The following is an 18,234-nucleotide window of genomic DNA, read 5'->3' as shown; positions in this document are numbered from 1 at the left end:
CTGTTGAAATGGAAGTCTTGTTCTCTTTACAGATGAGATTAGATTTTGTGTCTAGATCATCAAGAATTTTTGTTGCTCTTTTTTTATGGCTAAAGTGTCAAAGCAGTCAGTTGCATAGGTTAGGACAATTTGAACTTTATAGTTAAATCCTAACAGAGTTGATAACCCCCCAGTCATACTTACTTAATAGGATTGTTAAACTTTGTACATAACACAGAATTATTGTTTCTTAATAACCCTTCTTCTGTCATAGATTGTTTGCAGCTTTTTACACACTACTTGATGAGATCTGACAGATCAAAGTTTAATGCTTTCACAAATCCAAATCTCTATACAAAGCCCTTTCATGAACCCTGGATTAAATTAAAACCCAATATGGACTATGGTGCTGGAGCCTTTATATTAAAATTACATTATAAGATATTTCACATTTGAGCTTGAAAGTTAAATGTGGAGTACAGGGCCATAATTCTAAAGACAGCTTCGTTTCTAGTTTCTGATCATCTCACTTTGATACCTGATCCATTTTTGTTTTGGTTTGGTTGACATTTCATAGTTAATTCACAAACTTTTTTCACTAAATCACTGTATTATGACAAACTTTGAAACAAACTAATTGTGTTGCCAGATAAACCTCTAGTTGACTCAGCCCAGGGATAATTGCAATAATTTGTAACTCTGGTAAAGTACTCAATTTTTATTTTGTCTCATTAAACATAAAAGAATGCATGTTGATCAGTGAATGTGCAAAGATCCTCATTGGCCTAATGTTACTTTATAACTCATCAGTGAAGAAATCTTTTAATAAATATCTGCAAAACCTTTTTAATTCAGTGACATATCAGCATTTATTGACCATTGTGTTTCATGCAATGAATTGATCCACCCTATGTTAATGGAATACATGCATCTGCTGAGCAAGCATGTACGATATCGCATTTCTGTGCGCTAATCTGATTTTCTGCAAACGAATGCTGATGCAAAGCAGTTCTTTGTATTTAGAGACCGACCATGCTTTTTGCATTTATGTGAGATTAAACCTCCACCTAAAAGAAAATTTTGCCTTTTCAGAAAACCCTACCTTTTTTATCTTTATATGCATATTCTGTGGTGGTTTTAAATGTTTTTATTTTTTTATATTTTAATGGTCTGCCATTATTATGTTAATTACAATTGAAAAGTGTGGTTTTAAAATGATAGTTATGCTTTATCTGATTGTCAGCTGTTACAGTCAATAGGGTTTTGCTAATGGACGCATTTCATGATTAATAAAAAAGGAGACTCAGGAGGTCAAGACATGTCGCTAAGATGGCTCGGATCTTGTGAAAACCAGTTTCAGTCCTCACTTTTCCATCTTGTCTCCAGTAACCTGAGTCACCCAGCTTCCTGTGCTATTCAGTCATGTCTGTCATTGCATTTCATGCATTTGTATTAGCCTCTTTTGTCATTACTGTCACATTACTGTCCAGAATTTCAACCTTAACGCCCAACACCCATCTGCTACCACTGTGAGGGGTGGATCAACCTTATATTTATCTTTCACGCTAAAGAACTCCATCTTAACATCCTGCAAAGCGATTGTCTGAAGCGAGAATGATCACACTTTTAATTTTCATACAAGAGCTCAAGATTCCGCGACTGTGAATCTTCCTTGACCCCCAGGAATGCGTCTCATTTAAAACTGTAGTCCTCGGAGCTGATGGAACACCTCAGCTGAAGGAAGTCTTGTTAAACATTTATTTTTTTCTTCTGCTGTATTGTCTTAGAAATCCGTTATGAGTTGGCCAAGCATTAAACCATATCTTCTGGGTTTTTGTATTTGGGGGAGTTTCTGAAGCTCAGGTTTTTGTGGAACTCGTACTGGGTGGAATAAACATGCTTGTTTGTTACTTGTGGTATGTGTAAATGTATATTTGATGTTCACTGTCATTATTCTGAAGCTGCTTTATATCTGTTCACCCATCGTAGTCATGCAATAACATATATCATTATATGGGTTACTCATTTTCTTCAGATATACAGCAGTAAACATTACTTTTGGTTTTATTTAGTTTAGGTTTGCTCTTCAACCCACGTCATAGCGGTGCTAAAGATTTCATTAAAGATTGTCTTGTGTATTCACTTTATTTAAGAATTTCAACAGTTTTGTTATACTTACGATAAATGGTAAAACATCTTTTTAAATTAAATTTATTTTTAAAAATAACATTTATTTAACTCTGCTCTATGTAGCCCCTTCTCACACCACCTGCCTTTTTACCTTAATCTTCATTATTTGTCCTTTTCCCTTAGGTGATATGTTTAAATATTATGAGGAGAAATGCCAAAACCAAGCAATCATTGTATTGTTAAAAGATTGTGGTTTAAAACTGCTCAGTGAATTTATTGCCTATTTTTTAGGTTGCTGTTTGCTGCATATGTTTCTTTGTTATTCTTCCCTTGAACCTGGTTGGCACAATTTTGGGCAGAAATTTGTCTGGGCAGCCCAATTTCCCTTGCCGTGTAAACGCTGTGCCACGTCCTATCCCAGAAAAGAAATGGTAAATATTAATTTACTGATTGTATATACATACTACTAGGAATATAAATATTCAGTTTGAGAATATTCATACTGTTGTACGATAATATGGATATCTATTTTTCCTGATTTAAGTTTTTTTTTATCTGATTTAAGTTTTTTTTTTTACTTAAAGGATTGCTTCACATTATTCTAATTCTTTTACAATTGCCATGATCTACTTGGAAATACGTAGATATTTTTTAAAAGAATAGTTGTTCCTGTGTTCTGCATAGTAGATCTTTACAAACTGATGTGTATGGTTTAAAATCATTTATCAAAATAACTTTAGTAAAGAAAAAAGGAATGATTTAATCCTGGAGAATATTAAGTCATGCAGTGCTTTGTTCATGTTTCATACTGTCCTGTTGAAAGTCCTTTATAACTGATGTCTGAGCCTGCTTTACAATGTCTATATGCCTTTATTTTTGGAACTCGGCTAAATCAAAGTTATGGTAGAGACTTCATTTAAAGTCTGGGGGAAAAAGATCTCAAAACAATGATTCAGTTGTTTGTAGGTTTTTACCCAAGAGTACAGTTTAATACAATTTCTCATTCCCCATCGTTTGTATAGTATTTCACTTTGAGACATCTAAAAATAACATCATGCTCTTCTTGAGTTGTTGTCACTGAAGTGTTATGAGAAGTAGCCTTTTTATGAGGGGGCTGCATAGACTTCCTAAGCGTCTGAGTGTTCTTTTCATTTCAGGTTTATGGAACCGGCTGTTATCGTCTGTCTTGGTGGAATTCTGCCATTTGGCTCCATTTTTATTGAGATGTAAGTTTTTTTTATAAGTAACTCTGCAATTTCCATTGTTCAAAACTATGCATTCTTTCAAGCCAAATACTAAGTTAAAGATATTGGGAGGGTCGTGGGGACCACATGTGACTATAAGAACTAATTTCTTTTCAATGCCATTCTGTTTGCAGGTATTTCATCTTCACTTCCTTTTGGGCTTACAAGATCTATTACGTCTATGGTTTCATGATGTTGGTTCTGGTTATTCTGTGCATCGTGACAGTCTGTGTGACCATTGTGTGCACCTATTTCCTTCTTAATGCAGAAGACTATAGGTGGTGAGTACATAGAGAATAGGCCTCTCTGCCCATCTTTCAATGGCACGTTTAATCAAGTGTATATTTTTGTCTTGAGTATAATATGCATACTTTGTTGAAGTACTTTGTTTAGTACGGCTGTATATAAACACACAGATCAGATCAAAATTCAACAAACATTCGCCGTTTCTGATGTTTTAGCCATTTCCGTGCCTGCCGGGATTTGTGAATGATGTATATTTCAGCATTAGTAGCACACTTTTTAAAATGGCTTAGATCAAGTAGATTAACCTTTAAAAGCATTGACTTTGTCAAATATATTCCATTGCTTCGTAAATGTAAAGCTTAATGTAATACAGTGAAGTGTTCCTTTACCTTTAAAAAAAGATTCTTTTTTTTGCTAATCAGTGTAATAGCACTGTGCAAGGGCGGGGGGGAAGGGCACCAAAAATAATTTGATGTGATATTTTTGTTCATTCCTTTCGAATCAGCCTAACAGCAGGTGATTGTGCATAATATCTATGAACACTAATCAAAAGTTCTAATTTAAATATATCACGCTATGTTCCAAATAACAGAAGCTACTTCAATTCCAACATAGTACCAGCATAGCAGTGACACACAAAGTGATGTGACTGATCAAGAAAGAACTACATTGGCTTTCTTAACTTGTTGGTTAAACTGAATTTTTTGCTCACTGTCAGAAATTAGAAAAAAATGCTTACTTGTTACATTTCATGTTCCTTGTGATATCAAAATCACAGACCACTTTCATAAGGAATCTGCTGTCAAACTGCACACTGAGGTGAAATGCTGGCTGTTGATTTTGATGAACTAAAATCATGTTGGAAAGACTGAATGGATTTCAGTTCCTGTGGATGAGTCTTGCAACATTGGTAATATTGCTCTGATTTCGATACTTGTTTGTGTTTTCAATTATATGACACTGGAATCTCTTGGTATAAAATCAAGAAATCAGCCTTGTGGTGAAGATTTGTTCAGCTAAGAAAGAAGAAGAAACAAGTAAAAGATTTATTCATTGCTGAAAAGAGAAGAAAGGAAACAACGTTTTGACTGTCTTTGTGTTACTCTGGGTGGGGTCACAGTTTAAGGAAAAAGTAGTCCAGGGAGGAAGAGAAGGAATGATGAAGAGATCTGGAAAAAGATTTAGAGGAAGGCATAGTGGGTCGAAGCAGAAGTAGGCTTGAGGTAGTTCAAGTAGGTAGCTGCGTCAGCGTGTGTAGGCTGCAAGGGAACAAGATAAAGGTTTATTCCAAGCTGAAAAGAGAAGAAAGGAAACACAACGTTTATTCTTCTCTTTTCAGCATGGAATAAACCTTTTACTTGTTCCTTTGCAGCCTACGCATGCTAACTCAGCTACCTACTTGAACTAAGAAAGAAGCTGAGAATACCAATGAACGTTGATGGATTTCACTGTCTACTAATTTGGATTCTGCAGTGGTTGGTAAAGAAAACTTTGTACAGGAAGGAAAAGATGTTAGTCCAACACATAACCACCAATGCTGTCTCTACCGGGCAGTCCTCTCCTTTTTCCTCGGTGAAGACTGAAACTGACCAAACCAACTTGACAACATTCAACTCTCCATGCAAAAGGCAATTCAAAGCTTTTCTGCAAGACATTGCAATGAATTCTATGTTCACCAGCTTCAGAACTGTGCAAGGGCACAGTGCTGCAATTAAGCAGTGTTTTGAAGGATTTGATTCTTTTATGATCATTTGTCTTTGTATTCAGAACAATTTTGGAATATTAGGAGAGATAAGCAGCCAATGAAAATGTTTTCCTTGTGGATATTTGTAGACTATTGAGCACACTGAATTAAGCACTGCAAGGCAAACAAAGAGTCAAACTCAGTGTTTGTGTCAAGTAATTCAAGGAGAAGCTGGCTGTGTTTCCAGTCCGAAGAACTCTTTCATTTTGTGACTTTGAAGGAGGTTTTGGCACCATCTGCTGGAAACAAACATGACAACCATTTTTCTCACATTTTTGAATAAGCTAGCCACGGAATTCAGCCAGTTGTTCTTCTCAGAACAACTTTTCTTTTTGTCAAAACCCTGTTTTCTATTGTACCACGAGGACTGTGGACTGATGGGTAGGTGTAGATTGTCTACAAATGGAGCTGTACAATCTGTGTGCCAGAGGTAACAGAAAAGATTTGTTTTGGATTGAGTGCCTTGATATTGAGAAATCTTACAAATGGGAGAGACCTGACACTGACCATACATGCATATGGGAATCTGTGAGGCATGCTTTTCAGAAGCAAACATAAAGTAGACACCCGAGTAGAATAACCAGTGAGCACCATGTGCAGGCTCAGTTTTGCTATATACTACATTTACTTCACAGTGTTTGGCTACAGATAAGAATTTTGCACTAAATTCTTTTGAAAATCAAAAGGCAAACGACATAAAAACATTTTTTATTCTTTTTTTGTGTGTGACTTTTTAACATTTGTTAACAGTTAAGAATTAAAGTATCTGTTTTGCTGTAACAGACTGGTTCCTGTCGAATGTGATTGGCAGTGTTTTTGATTTGTGTTACTGCACTTTAGAGAGAGGAGTCTGTTAAATGGACCTTTGCTGAATAATGTTAGAAACCCCTGGTCTAAAACTGAGTAGTTAGGCTTCCATCCAAATATACCTTGTGTTCTTCCTTATGAAGTCCAGGATTTTTCTTACCATTGAGATTACACTGGGTCTGTAGTATCCTGGGTCATAGAGATCATACTGGCACTATGTATCCATTTAGCTAAAAGCTTAGCAATTTACAACAATTACAATTATAATAATTCACATTTAATCCCCGATACAGCTGACCTCATTTTTAACTTAGCCTTTTGCCAAAATATCCACTGTTAATGTTACCTCTGAGCCATTCTATAAAATCAACCAGAGTGAACTGCAAGTCTGGGTTGAGGAAGAAGTTAGTTATGCTAGCCTTTGGAGCAATTCCACAATGACCGCTGTACCAGATAATGTTTCAGCACCAGCTAGATGCATACTACAGCAGCACAACAGTATTCGGTCAATTGCCACACCTTTTCAGGCCCTCTACATCCCATTGTCTGAGTAGTCCTAGATGTTGTCCTCTGTCCTTAATTCTCACTTAGCCAAAGTTTCTGCTGCTTTTCCAGCTAAAGAAGTACACGTCTGATGAAGGTTAAGTATCTTAAGATGTATTCTTGGGCATCTTATTAAAGTTGTCCATATTGAAAGTTGGAGGAACTCGGATGGAACTTGAAGCAAATTAGACTTTTACAACATGAATCTAGTAAAGACTTCTGCTGCAACTGTGTTTTGTTTAGATTTGGCCGTTAGAAATTATAAATAGAAATACAACTGTGGAATTATATCATTGAGACCTTAATCAGAACCTAACATTGTCATTTTAATTATTATTGTTCTGTTGTTTTTCAGGCAGTGGACAAGCTTTCTTTCTGCAGCATCTACTGCAGTTTATGTTTACATGTACTCCTTCTACTACTATTTCTTTAAAACTAAGTAAGTATCCTAAATCCCTTTCCAGGTCTCATACCTGTTTCAGTTGCTGAATATTAAGTTATAAGTAAAAACTGGGTTGCAAAAAAGTAATGATAGTATCTTAGTCTTGCAGTTGTAAGTGGTGCATTGTACACATGTTATGGCTGTCATGGTGCAATACTGCCTTAATTTAGTGTACAGCCAAAGCTATATCAGTCTTTCATTTTCAGAATAATTTTTTCTCTGTGCTAAATAGAAAGCAGGACATGCTTAAAACACCTGTTTTTTAACAAGTGATCAATTAGCTCCATCAGTGCCAAAACTTTCAAAGAACTGAATCCACAACTAAGTGTCATTTTCCGTTTTTATAGATGCCAGCTTTTATATACAGCAATTCCCTTGTTTTACCAAACCTTTTGTTTAACGAGTCTGCTTCAGCTGCATTGAATAAAACATTAATGCATTGGCCAATGTGTAAATCTGTAGTTGGCTGCTCACTGCAGTTTGATGTGGCATTAAGAGCTAATTAGCTTGCAGGCATACTGTAAGATATCTCTGCTTCAGGTTTTTATAAGCTGCTGTATGCTGAAGTAGGTAAGATCATTATATTTAGGCACTAAATTGAAACCAAATGGAAAATAAATAGTTACACGTATAATAGGCCTATATATAATTACTTGCATTTCATATTCAGGGATTTTTATGCTGCCAGTTGTCTGTGCCCAATATTGGTGTTCACTGGACAATGCAATTTTCCTTTGGACTGTGGGCATACAGCTTCTGTCCACGAATGCCATTTTCCTCATTTTTTCCTCCATTTCTGGCATCTGCCTAAAAACACAACTGATTTGACTTCTTATACCACATAATTCAAAGCCATTAAGGTGCAAGATGGATTATAAACCAGAAAAAGACACAGCACTCCAGGACCAGGATTGGCAATACCTGCTGGATAAAGATGCAGGCGGGATCAGGCATTATAGCGATACGTTTTTGAGAATCATCATGCTCTTGCGGAAGTCTTGACGATTTTTGTTCCAAAGTCATGAAATTGAGAAACAGCTTGCAGATTACAAACATTTCTGTAGCCCTTCCAATCGTAAATATTAACACTCAACTAGGATAATCAGTGTGTGGTACTGAAAATAATTACTTGCAAAGCAATAACCTGTATTTAATGCAAGAAGAATAAGAAAAGCACTAGTAACGGGAAAAAAAAATTGGACAAACCTATAGGTGTATTCTGTTGCAAGATTACAGTATGTATCATGTCAAAAATGCTGTTAGCCCCATTTTGCCCTTTTCCCTAAAAAACATATCCTTTAAGAAAAACATATTTTGAGTTTGTCATTTATTTGAACAGTGATCTTTCAGGCTGATCATGCTACAGCCTGAAAAGTCTGAAAGTGTTTATTACATTCTGAAGCCTTTTGTTTTGTACGAAACGTGACAACTCATAAAACAACTTTAAAATTAAAACAGTGCTGCAGATGCAAACATCACAGGCTGAATCTCTGAGTGTAATTTAATCTACAAATTAGTTTTTTTGAAAAAAGTCTAATTGTCAAACATTTCCTGTCTAGGATGTATGGCTTGTTTCAAACATCGTTTTACTTTGGATACATGGCCGTGTTCAGCACTGCTTTGGGTATAATGTGTGGTAAGTAGTCAACGCCTCCCCCACCACCCCCTTCCACAACTCCCTGCCTCCATCTGCACTTCAGAAGCTAATTACACTTCATGAGCTGGAGTCATGTGGAGAAAAAAGCTTTATACACCTTTAGGAAAGGATCATCAGGAAAAATACAAACAAAAGTGCTGATTTTAACAATCTGTAAAAGTGTTTTCAGTAATGTTTGGTTGCAAGAAAGTAAATCTTTGATTTCACCAGAAAATCTGTGCATATGGGAGTCGTGCAGGTCTACTGAAAACAATTTTTCTCAAAAACAGTTGTGTATTTTCTTATTGAGTTATAAGTTACATCCAGCTAAAGAAAATGGGAAAACGTAGTGTGTGTTGGAGAGGTGACCTACAGATAGCTGTCCTTTTCTTTAACTCTCGTGACTAAAAAATGGAAGGTCACTTACTTAAAGTGTTGTACCAGCAAAATTTGGCTTTGATTAGGCTGTTTTATTTTACATGGTTTTGTGGACATCTGAAACAAACTCCTCTGCCAAGGTGTTTTGTGCTTGAATTGAATTATTTACTTCTAAATCAAAAACCTTTTAACCGGTTCTTATATTTGTTCATACCTCAACAAGTGAATTAGGTTGAAATAAGACAGGAATACTTGTTTCAGGAGTGTGAATAGTCTCTTAAATTAATAGCATTCTTTAAATCAGTCTTAAAGACATAGCTTTATTTAGATTATTGCATCACATTCACTGATACCTGGTGACTGTGTGCAGTATGTGTTTTGGCCATCAGTGATCACTGGATCCTGGAAAAATCTCTCATTATCCTTTATTTTCACAACACGGCTAATAAAATTAAACACTTACTGCTAAAAATGGAGAATGCGATAGAAATTGTTAGGTTAAGTAGTATAAATGTCCTTGGAGCCATGTACTTTCATAGGAATAAAGATTTATGAAAAAATAGAACAATGTTTTGAAAGGAGAAAGCACCAGTATGTAATAATAGAAGATGTGAATCACTGGAACAGGTTCTTAAACCCAGCTCCCATTTAAAGAGGAACAGCAGTCCTAATTTCTCAGACCAGTTATTAAATCTCAATAACAAAATAAATAATTGGCAGGATCACAAAATTTTACATGTTCCAAATTAAGCACAAATTATAAACTTTGGGAGAGAGTGAGAGTTTGTATGAATAGCAGCATGATGCAGCCCTTCCTGCTCACTAGTAACTATAATGACTAAGGTAATATGATGTACAATCTTGAAATGCTCTCATTAATGGCAATTCTTTATAAACCCGAAATATAAAAATAGTGTTGTCATTCTCCTGTAACTGTAACTTCAAGCTGATGGAACAAGTCCAATAAAATGAGAACAACATAACTCCCCACACCATCGTAAGAAGTGCTTGTAACTATTTTATCAGATTGTTTTGCATTATCGGATTAGTCTGTTTATGGTTGCCAGGAGAATTCTGCACCATTATGAAATTGTATGTGGGGTGGATTTTAACTAAAAGACACGGTGAAAGAAAGGTTGAATGAAAAATGGTATTCTGTTGAGATTGACATTCCCAGAAAATGGGTCTAATGTTAAATATGGCCTTTATTGGGCTCTATGGGTGTGTAGGTGTTTTCATTAGTCTTCTTCAGGCTACTCTTCTCAAGACTAGATTGCTCAGATCTACACCATGGGAGTCTTTATTGACTTGTTAATTGAACAGATATTAATTCTGAAAGAATGAGAAAAGATGCAATGAGAGAGAAAAAACTATCACGGATAGTTGATGCATTTACTCAGCACCAGGTTGTGAGCATCTGTTTTAAATGCCCATGTGGAAAATGGTGAGGTGCAGTTCTGGTCCCTGTAATTATGTACATTTAATATAAAAGAAATCCTAGTGTGTTCCCTAGGTGTCTAATGAAAGCTTTTGATCACTCAATAGGCCTGTGATGCTGCCACATCAGCAGTAGCAGGACCTGGTGTTAATTTAAGCGCCACTGGGCAGATGAAGTATTGCTTTACATTTTATGGGCAGGAAAATGTGCTTTAATCATACTGGCATTTAATTTTTGAACCATTTAACATAAAAGGAAGCCAAATGCAGATGCAACCAGCTTAACAGGAGGTTTCTTTATAGAAGGTCTACAAAGGTATAACCATAGCTGGCCACAGTTTCAGGTCACAATCTACTGCTGTGCCAGGTAACAGAGGCGTACTTTATGATGTTTCAGTGGTACAAACTAGTAACAACAAATTCCTCATTTGCAGAAATTTTGAAAAAAATTTTAGACAGATTTTTTTACAATAGTCAGTGATGCTGTGTAAAAACAGGAATAGAAGATTTTATTCATTTAATTTGCATGTGGATTTCGGAATTAAATTCAGTTAAGATTTTATATACTATTATAGATTACTAAACTGATTGTGAAGGCCGGGTTTTCCCATTGCAGTGCTATTGAAACTTCTGACAAGTTTTTTAAAATGACTTAAAAAACAGCTGTTTAACCCACTTAAAATGCACTATGCTTTATGAATAAAGCATGTTAAAAACAAATTAGCCATGCCATTTATAAATTAACCATATTCATAAAATAAATTAACCATGTAGCTTATAAATTAATCATGCCATCTATAAATTAACAACATAAAATAAATCAAGCATACTGTTTTTAAATTACCCATAGGGAAATGAATGAATCAGAAGGTTTATAAATAAATTAGCACAGTATATGATGAATGACATCTGGTGTTCCTAATTTTAAGGTTGTTATAGAAGACTTTAAATGCTTTAAGCTACTGTATTTTTTCTTGCTGTACGCAGCTCAACTCCAAAAATTGGAAACACAGAAAGGTGATAGAAATGAATTCAAAGACTTTTAATTTGCATTTCAAGTATCTGGGAGAAAGTTCCATACAGTACCTAATTTAATTTGCACTCCAGTTTTTTGTTAAAGGAAAATGTACAGATTTATAATTAGATGTTTTAGAAAGCATAACTGTATCATTGAAACTGAATCTGTACAATTAACAATTATGTATTGTGCTCTAGCATATCAAAAGAAATATGCACCAGTGTTTTTTCAGGCTGATTCATCTAGATGTTTTGTCAAAAAGGAAGCCATTATCAAAACAGCTTGGTGATGTGGCCAGTTTTAGCTTTCTTAGAATTCCCATTTTGTACAGTTAAGTCGTATAGACTGACACTACTATATAAGTATTATATAAATTTAGGAGAAACAACATCTCTACTAATAAAGTACTTAACCTTGCCATATTTTGTCTTATGATACAATATGTAAATTATCTTATTGAAAGTAAAGTTTAACAGCACTTAATGTTTTATTGCTGCACACACCTGTAGGAAACGTACAACAGGTTTCACAATTATTAGTTTTAAATGTTAAGCTGTTTTGCTTGAAAGGTTTTAAAAAAACACATTTAAAAAATGTGAAAAATTTCAGTTTTACAGCAGTGCTCTTTTATGAACTAGAACCACTGATTTGTCCCATTTTTTTATTTTTCAGGAGCTGTTGGTTACATGGGAACAAGTGCCTTTGTTAGAAAGATCTACACAAATGTGAAAATTGACTAGACAAAATGACAGCACCGGGATCTGTGAAGAAGCTTTGGCTCATCTTACAGAAGCTTGCACAAGTCATTTTTGCAAGAAGAGATTGGGTTTATTACTTGGTACAATGTGGTTTTCCATTTTCTGAGTGACTTACAAGAAACAAAAGAGGAAAAAAAATACAAAAAAAAAGGCAAAGGATAACGAAACATTTCCATTGATCCTAAGTTTTTATTGACTGCTATCACCAACTTTTCATGAGCAAACGCTTGGAGTATATGCAGTAGAATAACATTGTCCCCCCACCCCCATTACCCACCCCGCAAAAAACGAGAAAGTAGCTCATTATTGATGAATAGTCTAGCTCTCTTCAGTGAAGAGGACAAACAGTTTATTGAAAGCAATTGTTCTATTATATAAGAAAGAGGGGAAGTTGGCTGCTTAAACCCATTGACCTGGGGTCTTTCTGGGCTTTTTTTGGTTTTCCATTTCACCCAGACTGCCATCATTATTCTAGTTTCTGTTTTTACTGTTTTCTTATTTATGCTCATTTGATTTTGCAGAAACATTGCATACACACCCAAGGCTGTAAAAATGAAAAGGTGCATGTAATATATCGGCTTTAGTAACAGCTGGACCAATGCCATTTCCACTACTTATTTGTCATATTATTAATTCTCATATTACGCCTGAATTGGTTATTTAAGTCCATCCATCCAAAGAAAAGTAAAGCTTAGGTCAGAGGGTATTTTGTTCTGCACTTCTGTTTACTGTACAGTTAACAAACGGATGTATCGTAGAACTGGTGATCAGTTTTTATTAGACATTTTGAGGTCTAAGTGACAAATTGTTTTAATTGGATGTTTGATGTGGTCCTCTTTTTTTCTAGTTTAGTCTTACCATTTTTTATTGTTTTTTATGTTTGGGTGTGAATGAAGGCTTTACTTTAAGATAGACTATGGATATGGGAAATTACATGTATATAACCTTAAAATAATGTAACTTTAGATGTAGAACCCAAATGTATTTGGATGTACAGATTTATTACAGAGTACTTTTTCTTAATGAAACATTCAGTATAAAAGTTTGATTTTGTTTGTTTGGGTTTTGGGAGCTGTAGCTTGGCTACGTCTTGCTGCCATTGTATGACATTTTCATCTTTGTGTATGTACATCTCACTTAATTTTCTTTCTGCAGCTACCTTTTGTAAGATTTTTTTTGTTCTTCCCTGGACGGTCTGTGCATTTTGTAAGAGCACATTTCTTCAGAGTGCTAATTAAATGAATAAACTTATTTCTTGCTTATGAATTTCCGAATGTTGATAGGTTGCAAGTAGATTTTTTTAATTATTCACTGGCTTTCCATTTTGTGTTCATAGTCATTTTCTGTTTTATTCTGCAACCAGAAAAAATTATGCCGAGTTTCTGCAAACATACTGTAAAAAATAATCACACTAACTGGATGTTTTCAGTGTAATGTTGCAGGTACCTTCAAAAACTCTTCCTCCGTGTGTTTTGAAAGATTTGTAAATACAGTGCATATGTCTAAGTAAACAATCTTAAAAGGGGTTTGCAGAAGCCTTTCCTAACAATTTAACACCCATGTTAATTTATGGTTATTCACATATATGATTTTGTCTGAAAATCGAGACATTTTAAAGAAAATGAAATTGCTGTAAAGACGAGGCAATGAGAAATAAACTATAAATATTTATCTACACCATTTACCTTGCCACATTTTATATATGAAGGTATGTAACACTCGAGCCCTATTTTGTTTGTCACATCGTGGAACAGGTTACCTGTCTTTTTGAAACTGTCATGTAAATATGAAGACTGACCTCAGTTTTCAATGTTCTTGCAGTAGCTTGTTGGAGAACTTCCTGCACATTTTGGAGAAATAAACAAATCTGTTAAAAGACCATAACTGAAGATCTGTGGTGAAGCCCAATTAGTAACATCAAGCTTCTGGGTTGGAGGCATGCTATAATCTTTTTCTTCCTATTTCTTGATTAAATTGTTCCCCCTTTTTCCTACAAACTTCAGATTTTTAGCCACTGCCTAGAAATGCCATTTCTGACAAATTGAAACTTTTTTTCTCCCAAACATTATATTAGGCATTATTATTCATTTATTTTCTGGATAATTATTTTTTTTAATTCTTGGATAGCAGAATTATTCACACATAATGAAAATTAAATTCCTATATTGTTGGGTTATAACCTGTTTTTTTGTGTTTTTCACACTGAAATTCAGTTATAATCTCATTAGCAATATGATTGATAAGACTAGCGTTTTTTAGTTTGAAATGGATTCTCCACCATAATGCTTGATAAATTGATCATTTGCAAAAAGAACTGTATATGTGTCTGAAGATGACTCTCATTCTAATAAACTTGTCCGTAAAAACTGAATTTTGATAGATTTGTGTATTTAGATTGAGTTATTAAATACTGATGGCTACAGGTTACTGCTTTATTGTCCCTGGGTTTTCCAGGTTTTAAGCTTCAGTATTGAAAAGAATACTTTGAGTTACTCAGAATGATGAGTAAGATGTTTTTTTAAAATGCATAAAGATTTTGTCTATATAATTGTTCATATACAGATGTACTGTATCACAGTCCCATCTGATATAACTTGTGCACAAGCACTTGGCTTGTGTTCCTTTGTCAGTTTGTTGCACTCAAGTGCAGTACTGGTAGTATTATATACTTCCATTATAATAAATGTTTCTTGTTAAAAAATGATTAAGGCACTCTGTGCCTTTGGGAAGCAGACAACTTAGTTTATTGTCCAAAGTAAATAATGAGTTGGAAAAGATTTGGGAACTACCCACATATTCCAATAATTTTAAACTCAAAGCAGCATCCACGTTTTGCATCCTACAGTAACTTTTTCATGGAACCACTTTTTCTCTTCATATTGGATTTGTACGTTCATGGGGCTTGACAAAAAACATGCCAGTGTTTTCTGTATTGCATTTTCCAACTCCCTTGAAAGATTTTACCTTAAGGAAGAGGTGGAGAATCCTAACACTAAAATATCTCATTATGGCTGTGAACATTGGTTCATTTTAGCACGCTTTATTTTAACCCTAGCCCCCCAATCTGTTTTAATGGTAGTTTTGTTTTCTTTGTCACTTAACAAAAGCAGCTACATTTTGGATCATGACATTACTTATTACCTGTCAATCGCTTTATGAAGAGCAGGTTACCTACATTTCTGCATGACCTTATTTTTCAGGAAAAATGGCTTTCAATTATCTCCCACAAAGGATTTTCTTAATTGTTTTAAACTCTTAAAAACTAACCTGAATTGACTAAATTAAATACTGTATTTACTGTATGCAATAAACCTGTGTAAAAACTACCTCTAATCCAATGTATGCTGTGTTAATTAAGTTTTATACAACTTGACATTCTTCATTTGCACTGTTGACTTGGTATGTAACAATGTACAATATTATAGGTTTAGAAATATTTCAAATCCACGGCAATGACATATCAGACTATTTATGGTTGTATTTACCAATTGTCCTATTTAATGTTTCAGTAGGGCTTCACACTGTGAAAACTCACATTTGGGTAAATGGGATGGGTTGTGGATACTATATGAAATTGCAATCCAGGGGTGCATATACGCTGTTGACAAGACCTTAAGCTGTATATTCATTACAGCTGTTCTTGTAGTTTTCATTGTTATTGGCAAAAGCCTGTAGAAATAGTCTTAATTTGCATTAAATATTTCTTGAAGTATCAGAATAGAAAGTGAGCTAATGTACTAAATGGCATCCTTTCTTCTTTTAACCTTTGTTTTATGCTTTTATTGTTTTAGTGGATACATATACTACCTAAACCTCTAAAGTATTTCTTATAATTTTCCTATATTTCTATAGCTTGGTTTCCTAAATGTCTTTGCGCATGTTAAAGTTTTTTAATGGTTTTGAACATTGAAACAATTGTATTTTCTGTCTTATGTTGCAACTAAGTAACCGTTGTTCAACAAGAGGTGCTTCATGGAAATTACATTACATTCATTTACAAAAAATTACAAAACATAAAAAGGACATGATACAGTTTTACCACCAAGTAGTTTTTCCTGAAGCAACCAATTCTATCACATCCACTCATTGCTGTATTTACAATCCTTTCATTATAATCATGATTTAGCTGATGTGGCTGCTATCTAACCCTTCCTTATACAACATTTACTACAATACTTTAATTATATGCCTGGTGTTTTTTTTTCTCCAGAATTACTGACCCTTTCCTTTAATATGCATTTTCTTGCTGCATCTGCAAACAAATACATCAATGCATCTCCATATTAAACATAATTATATGTAAGAGTACATAGACCTATCCTCCCTAGATAATCTGGTAATGATCTCTGTAGGGCTTGGGTCATGTTCTTTATGAAATGGGCTATTCTGTTTCCTAATGAGGGTTCATGGTGTCAAAGTTCTGCTGTCACAGCAAAAAGAATTTTGTAACCTTTCAAAATTCCCAGTAGAGTTTTTTCCGATGTTCAAATATAATACGATCATTCTTATGGTTTGTATTCATAATTATAAGTATACCCAATTTTTATAATATCTCGACAGCACTGGCAATATATGAACCCTTGTGACTAGAAAATATACTTCTGTAATTTGCAAGCTTATGTTGGGAGATGTACACTGCCCCAACAAAGATAGTCCCGTCATCTGTTGGACTATATGTTGAAACTATTACCGATGCAAATGACAGTCAGTGAAGAGACATTCATTTTGAAAATGATGATGGATCCCCCCCCAGACCCCCCCCCCCCCATAAGTATTCATATGCTTCTCTAAAATACTTAATTGCTATTATTAATTTGGTCCTTCTAAAAAGGTGAGTTCTGGGGGGTTTTGTCCCAGACTGAACGCAGTCCTGTCTGGAACAGTACTTGGTAATATGGGGGATTGCCTAGAAAAAAGCTGTCTGCCAGTGTATTGTCTGCTGCTCAAACAAGAAAAACCAATGATCATGTGGAATGCTGTACTTTTCACCAAATGGGAAATGCAGAAAAAATATTTTCTTTTTCCAAGTGCTTTTAATAATTTTTGAAGAGCATTTCTTTTGGTTTCACAAAAAGCAATAATATAGGAATGTGTAAAGATTGTGAAACAAATGTAGAGAATTGAATACCAAATTAAATCTCGAAATAAATCTCTCTCTGTGCATGTATGTTATTAGATAACATACATGGAATTGGATGTTGATTAAATGTTTTCGGTGTTATTTGGATTTAGTAATTGCCGTTCGTGACTGACTGCGATACACTTGAGTGACTCTGACTACCGCAGAAAACATCTGTGCAGCAGTTTATTTGAGAAAGTTGATTGACCATGAATAATAAGATGATTTAACTTGTTGAATGTCAAGCCTGTTGTAAATTTAGAATGAAAAACACAGGAATCAATATTCTCCGCTTATCAAGAGAACAAAGCCTGTCATCAATATATTGGAGGCAGGAGTAGGTTCCTGCACTTTCACTGGCTGACTAGGGTGTTCACCCCCAACAACTTCTAGCCCGGTGACAGTCTGGCAATGATAGGCCAGGATCTGGGAGCTGAATGACGACACCTCACCAAGATGGCCGAAAAGTTCCAAGTGTGATGATCTGGTGGGACTTCGATGAAAGCCTGCTCTTTTAGCTCTGTGTCCCCATTCCAGCAGGACACCACACATCCTCCTACTGTTTGTGTAGCACTGACATTCTTGCAAGATGAGAGTGGGACTATGATACCTTGGATGCCTTCTCACTGTACTCGAGTCCCCATTGCACGTCTGTGGGATGAACTTGGAGAAGATGTGGCATCTAGGGCTCAGAGACCAGTGAACAAGCATATAATTGTCCAGACATTGCTAGAGTCATAGAGTTGCATCCCA

General features: G+C 35.0%; 1 protein-coding gene across 1 annotated transcript in view; it reads left to right on the top strand.

Annotated features, from left to right (window-relative positions):
- The window catches only part of tm9sf3 (transmembrane 9 superfamily member 3), a 41,653-nt gene extending 25,965 nt beyond the window's left edge, over window positions 1-15,688 (top strand). The window contains exons 10-15 of the mRNA XM_006630722.3: window positions 2,401-2,540; window positions 3,267-3,335; window positions 3,488-3,634; window positions 7,049-7,132; window positions 8,695-8,771; window positions 12,277-15,688. Coding sequence (XP_006630785.1) covers window positions 2,401-2,540; window positions 3,267-3,335; window positions 3,488-3,634; window positions 7,049-7,132; window positions 8,695-8,771; window positions 12,277-12,344 — 585 coding nt within the window. The 3' untranslated portion in view covers window positions 12,345-15,688. The remainder of the gene's footprint in view (window positions 1-2,400; window positions 2,541-3,266; window positions 3,336-3,487; window positions 3,635-7,048; window positions 7,133-8,694; window positions 8,772-12,276) is intronic.
- The last annotated feature ends 2,546 nt before the right edge of the window (window positions 15,689-18,234 follow it).

Source organism: Lepisosteus oculatus, chromosome 4, assembly GCF_040954835.1.
Source record: "Lepisosteus oculatus isolate fLepOcu1 chromosome 4, fLepOcu1.hap2, whole genome shotgun sequence".
Classification (NCBI taxonomy): Eukaryota; Metazoa; Chordata; class Actinopteri; order Semionotiformes; family Lepisosteidae; genus Lepisosteus; species Lepisosteus oculatus.
The sequence above is the reverse complement of the archived record's forward strand: the minus strand, read 5'-3'. Positions and strand labels throughout refer to the sequence as shown.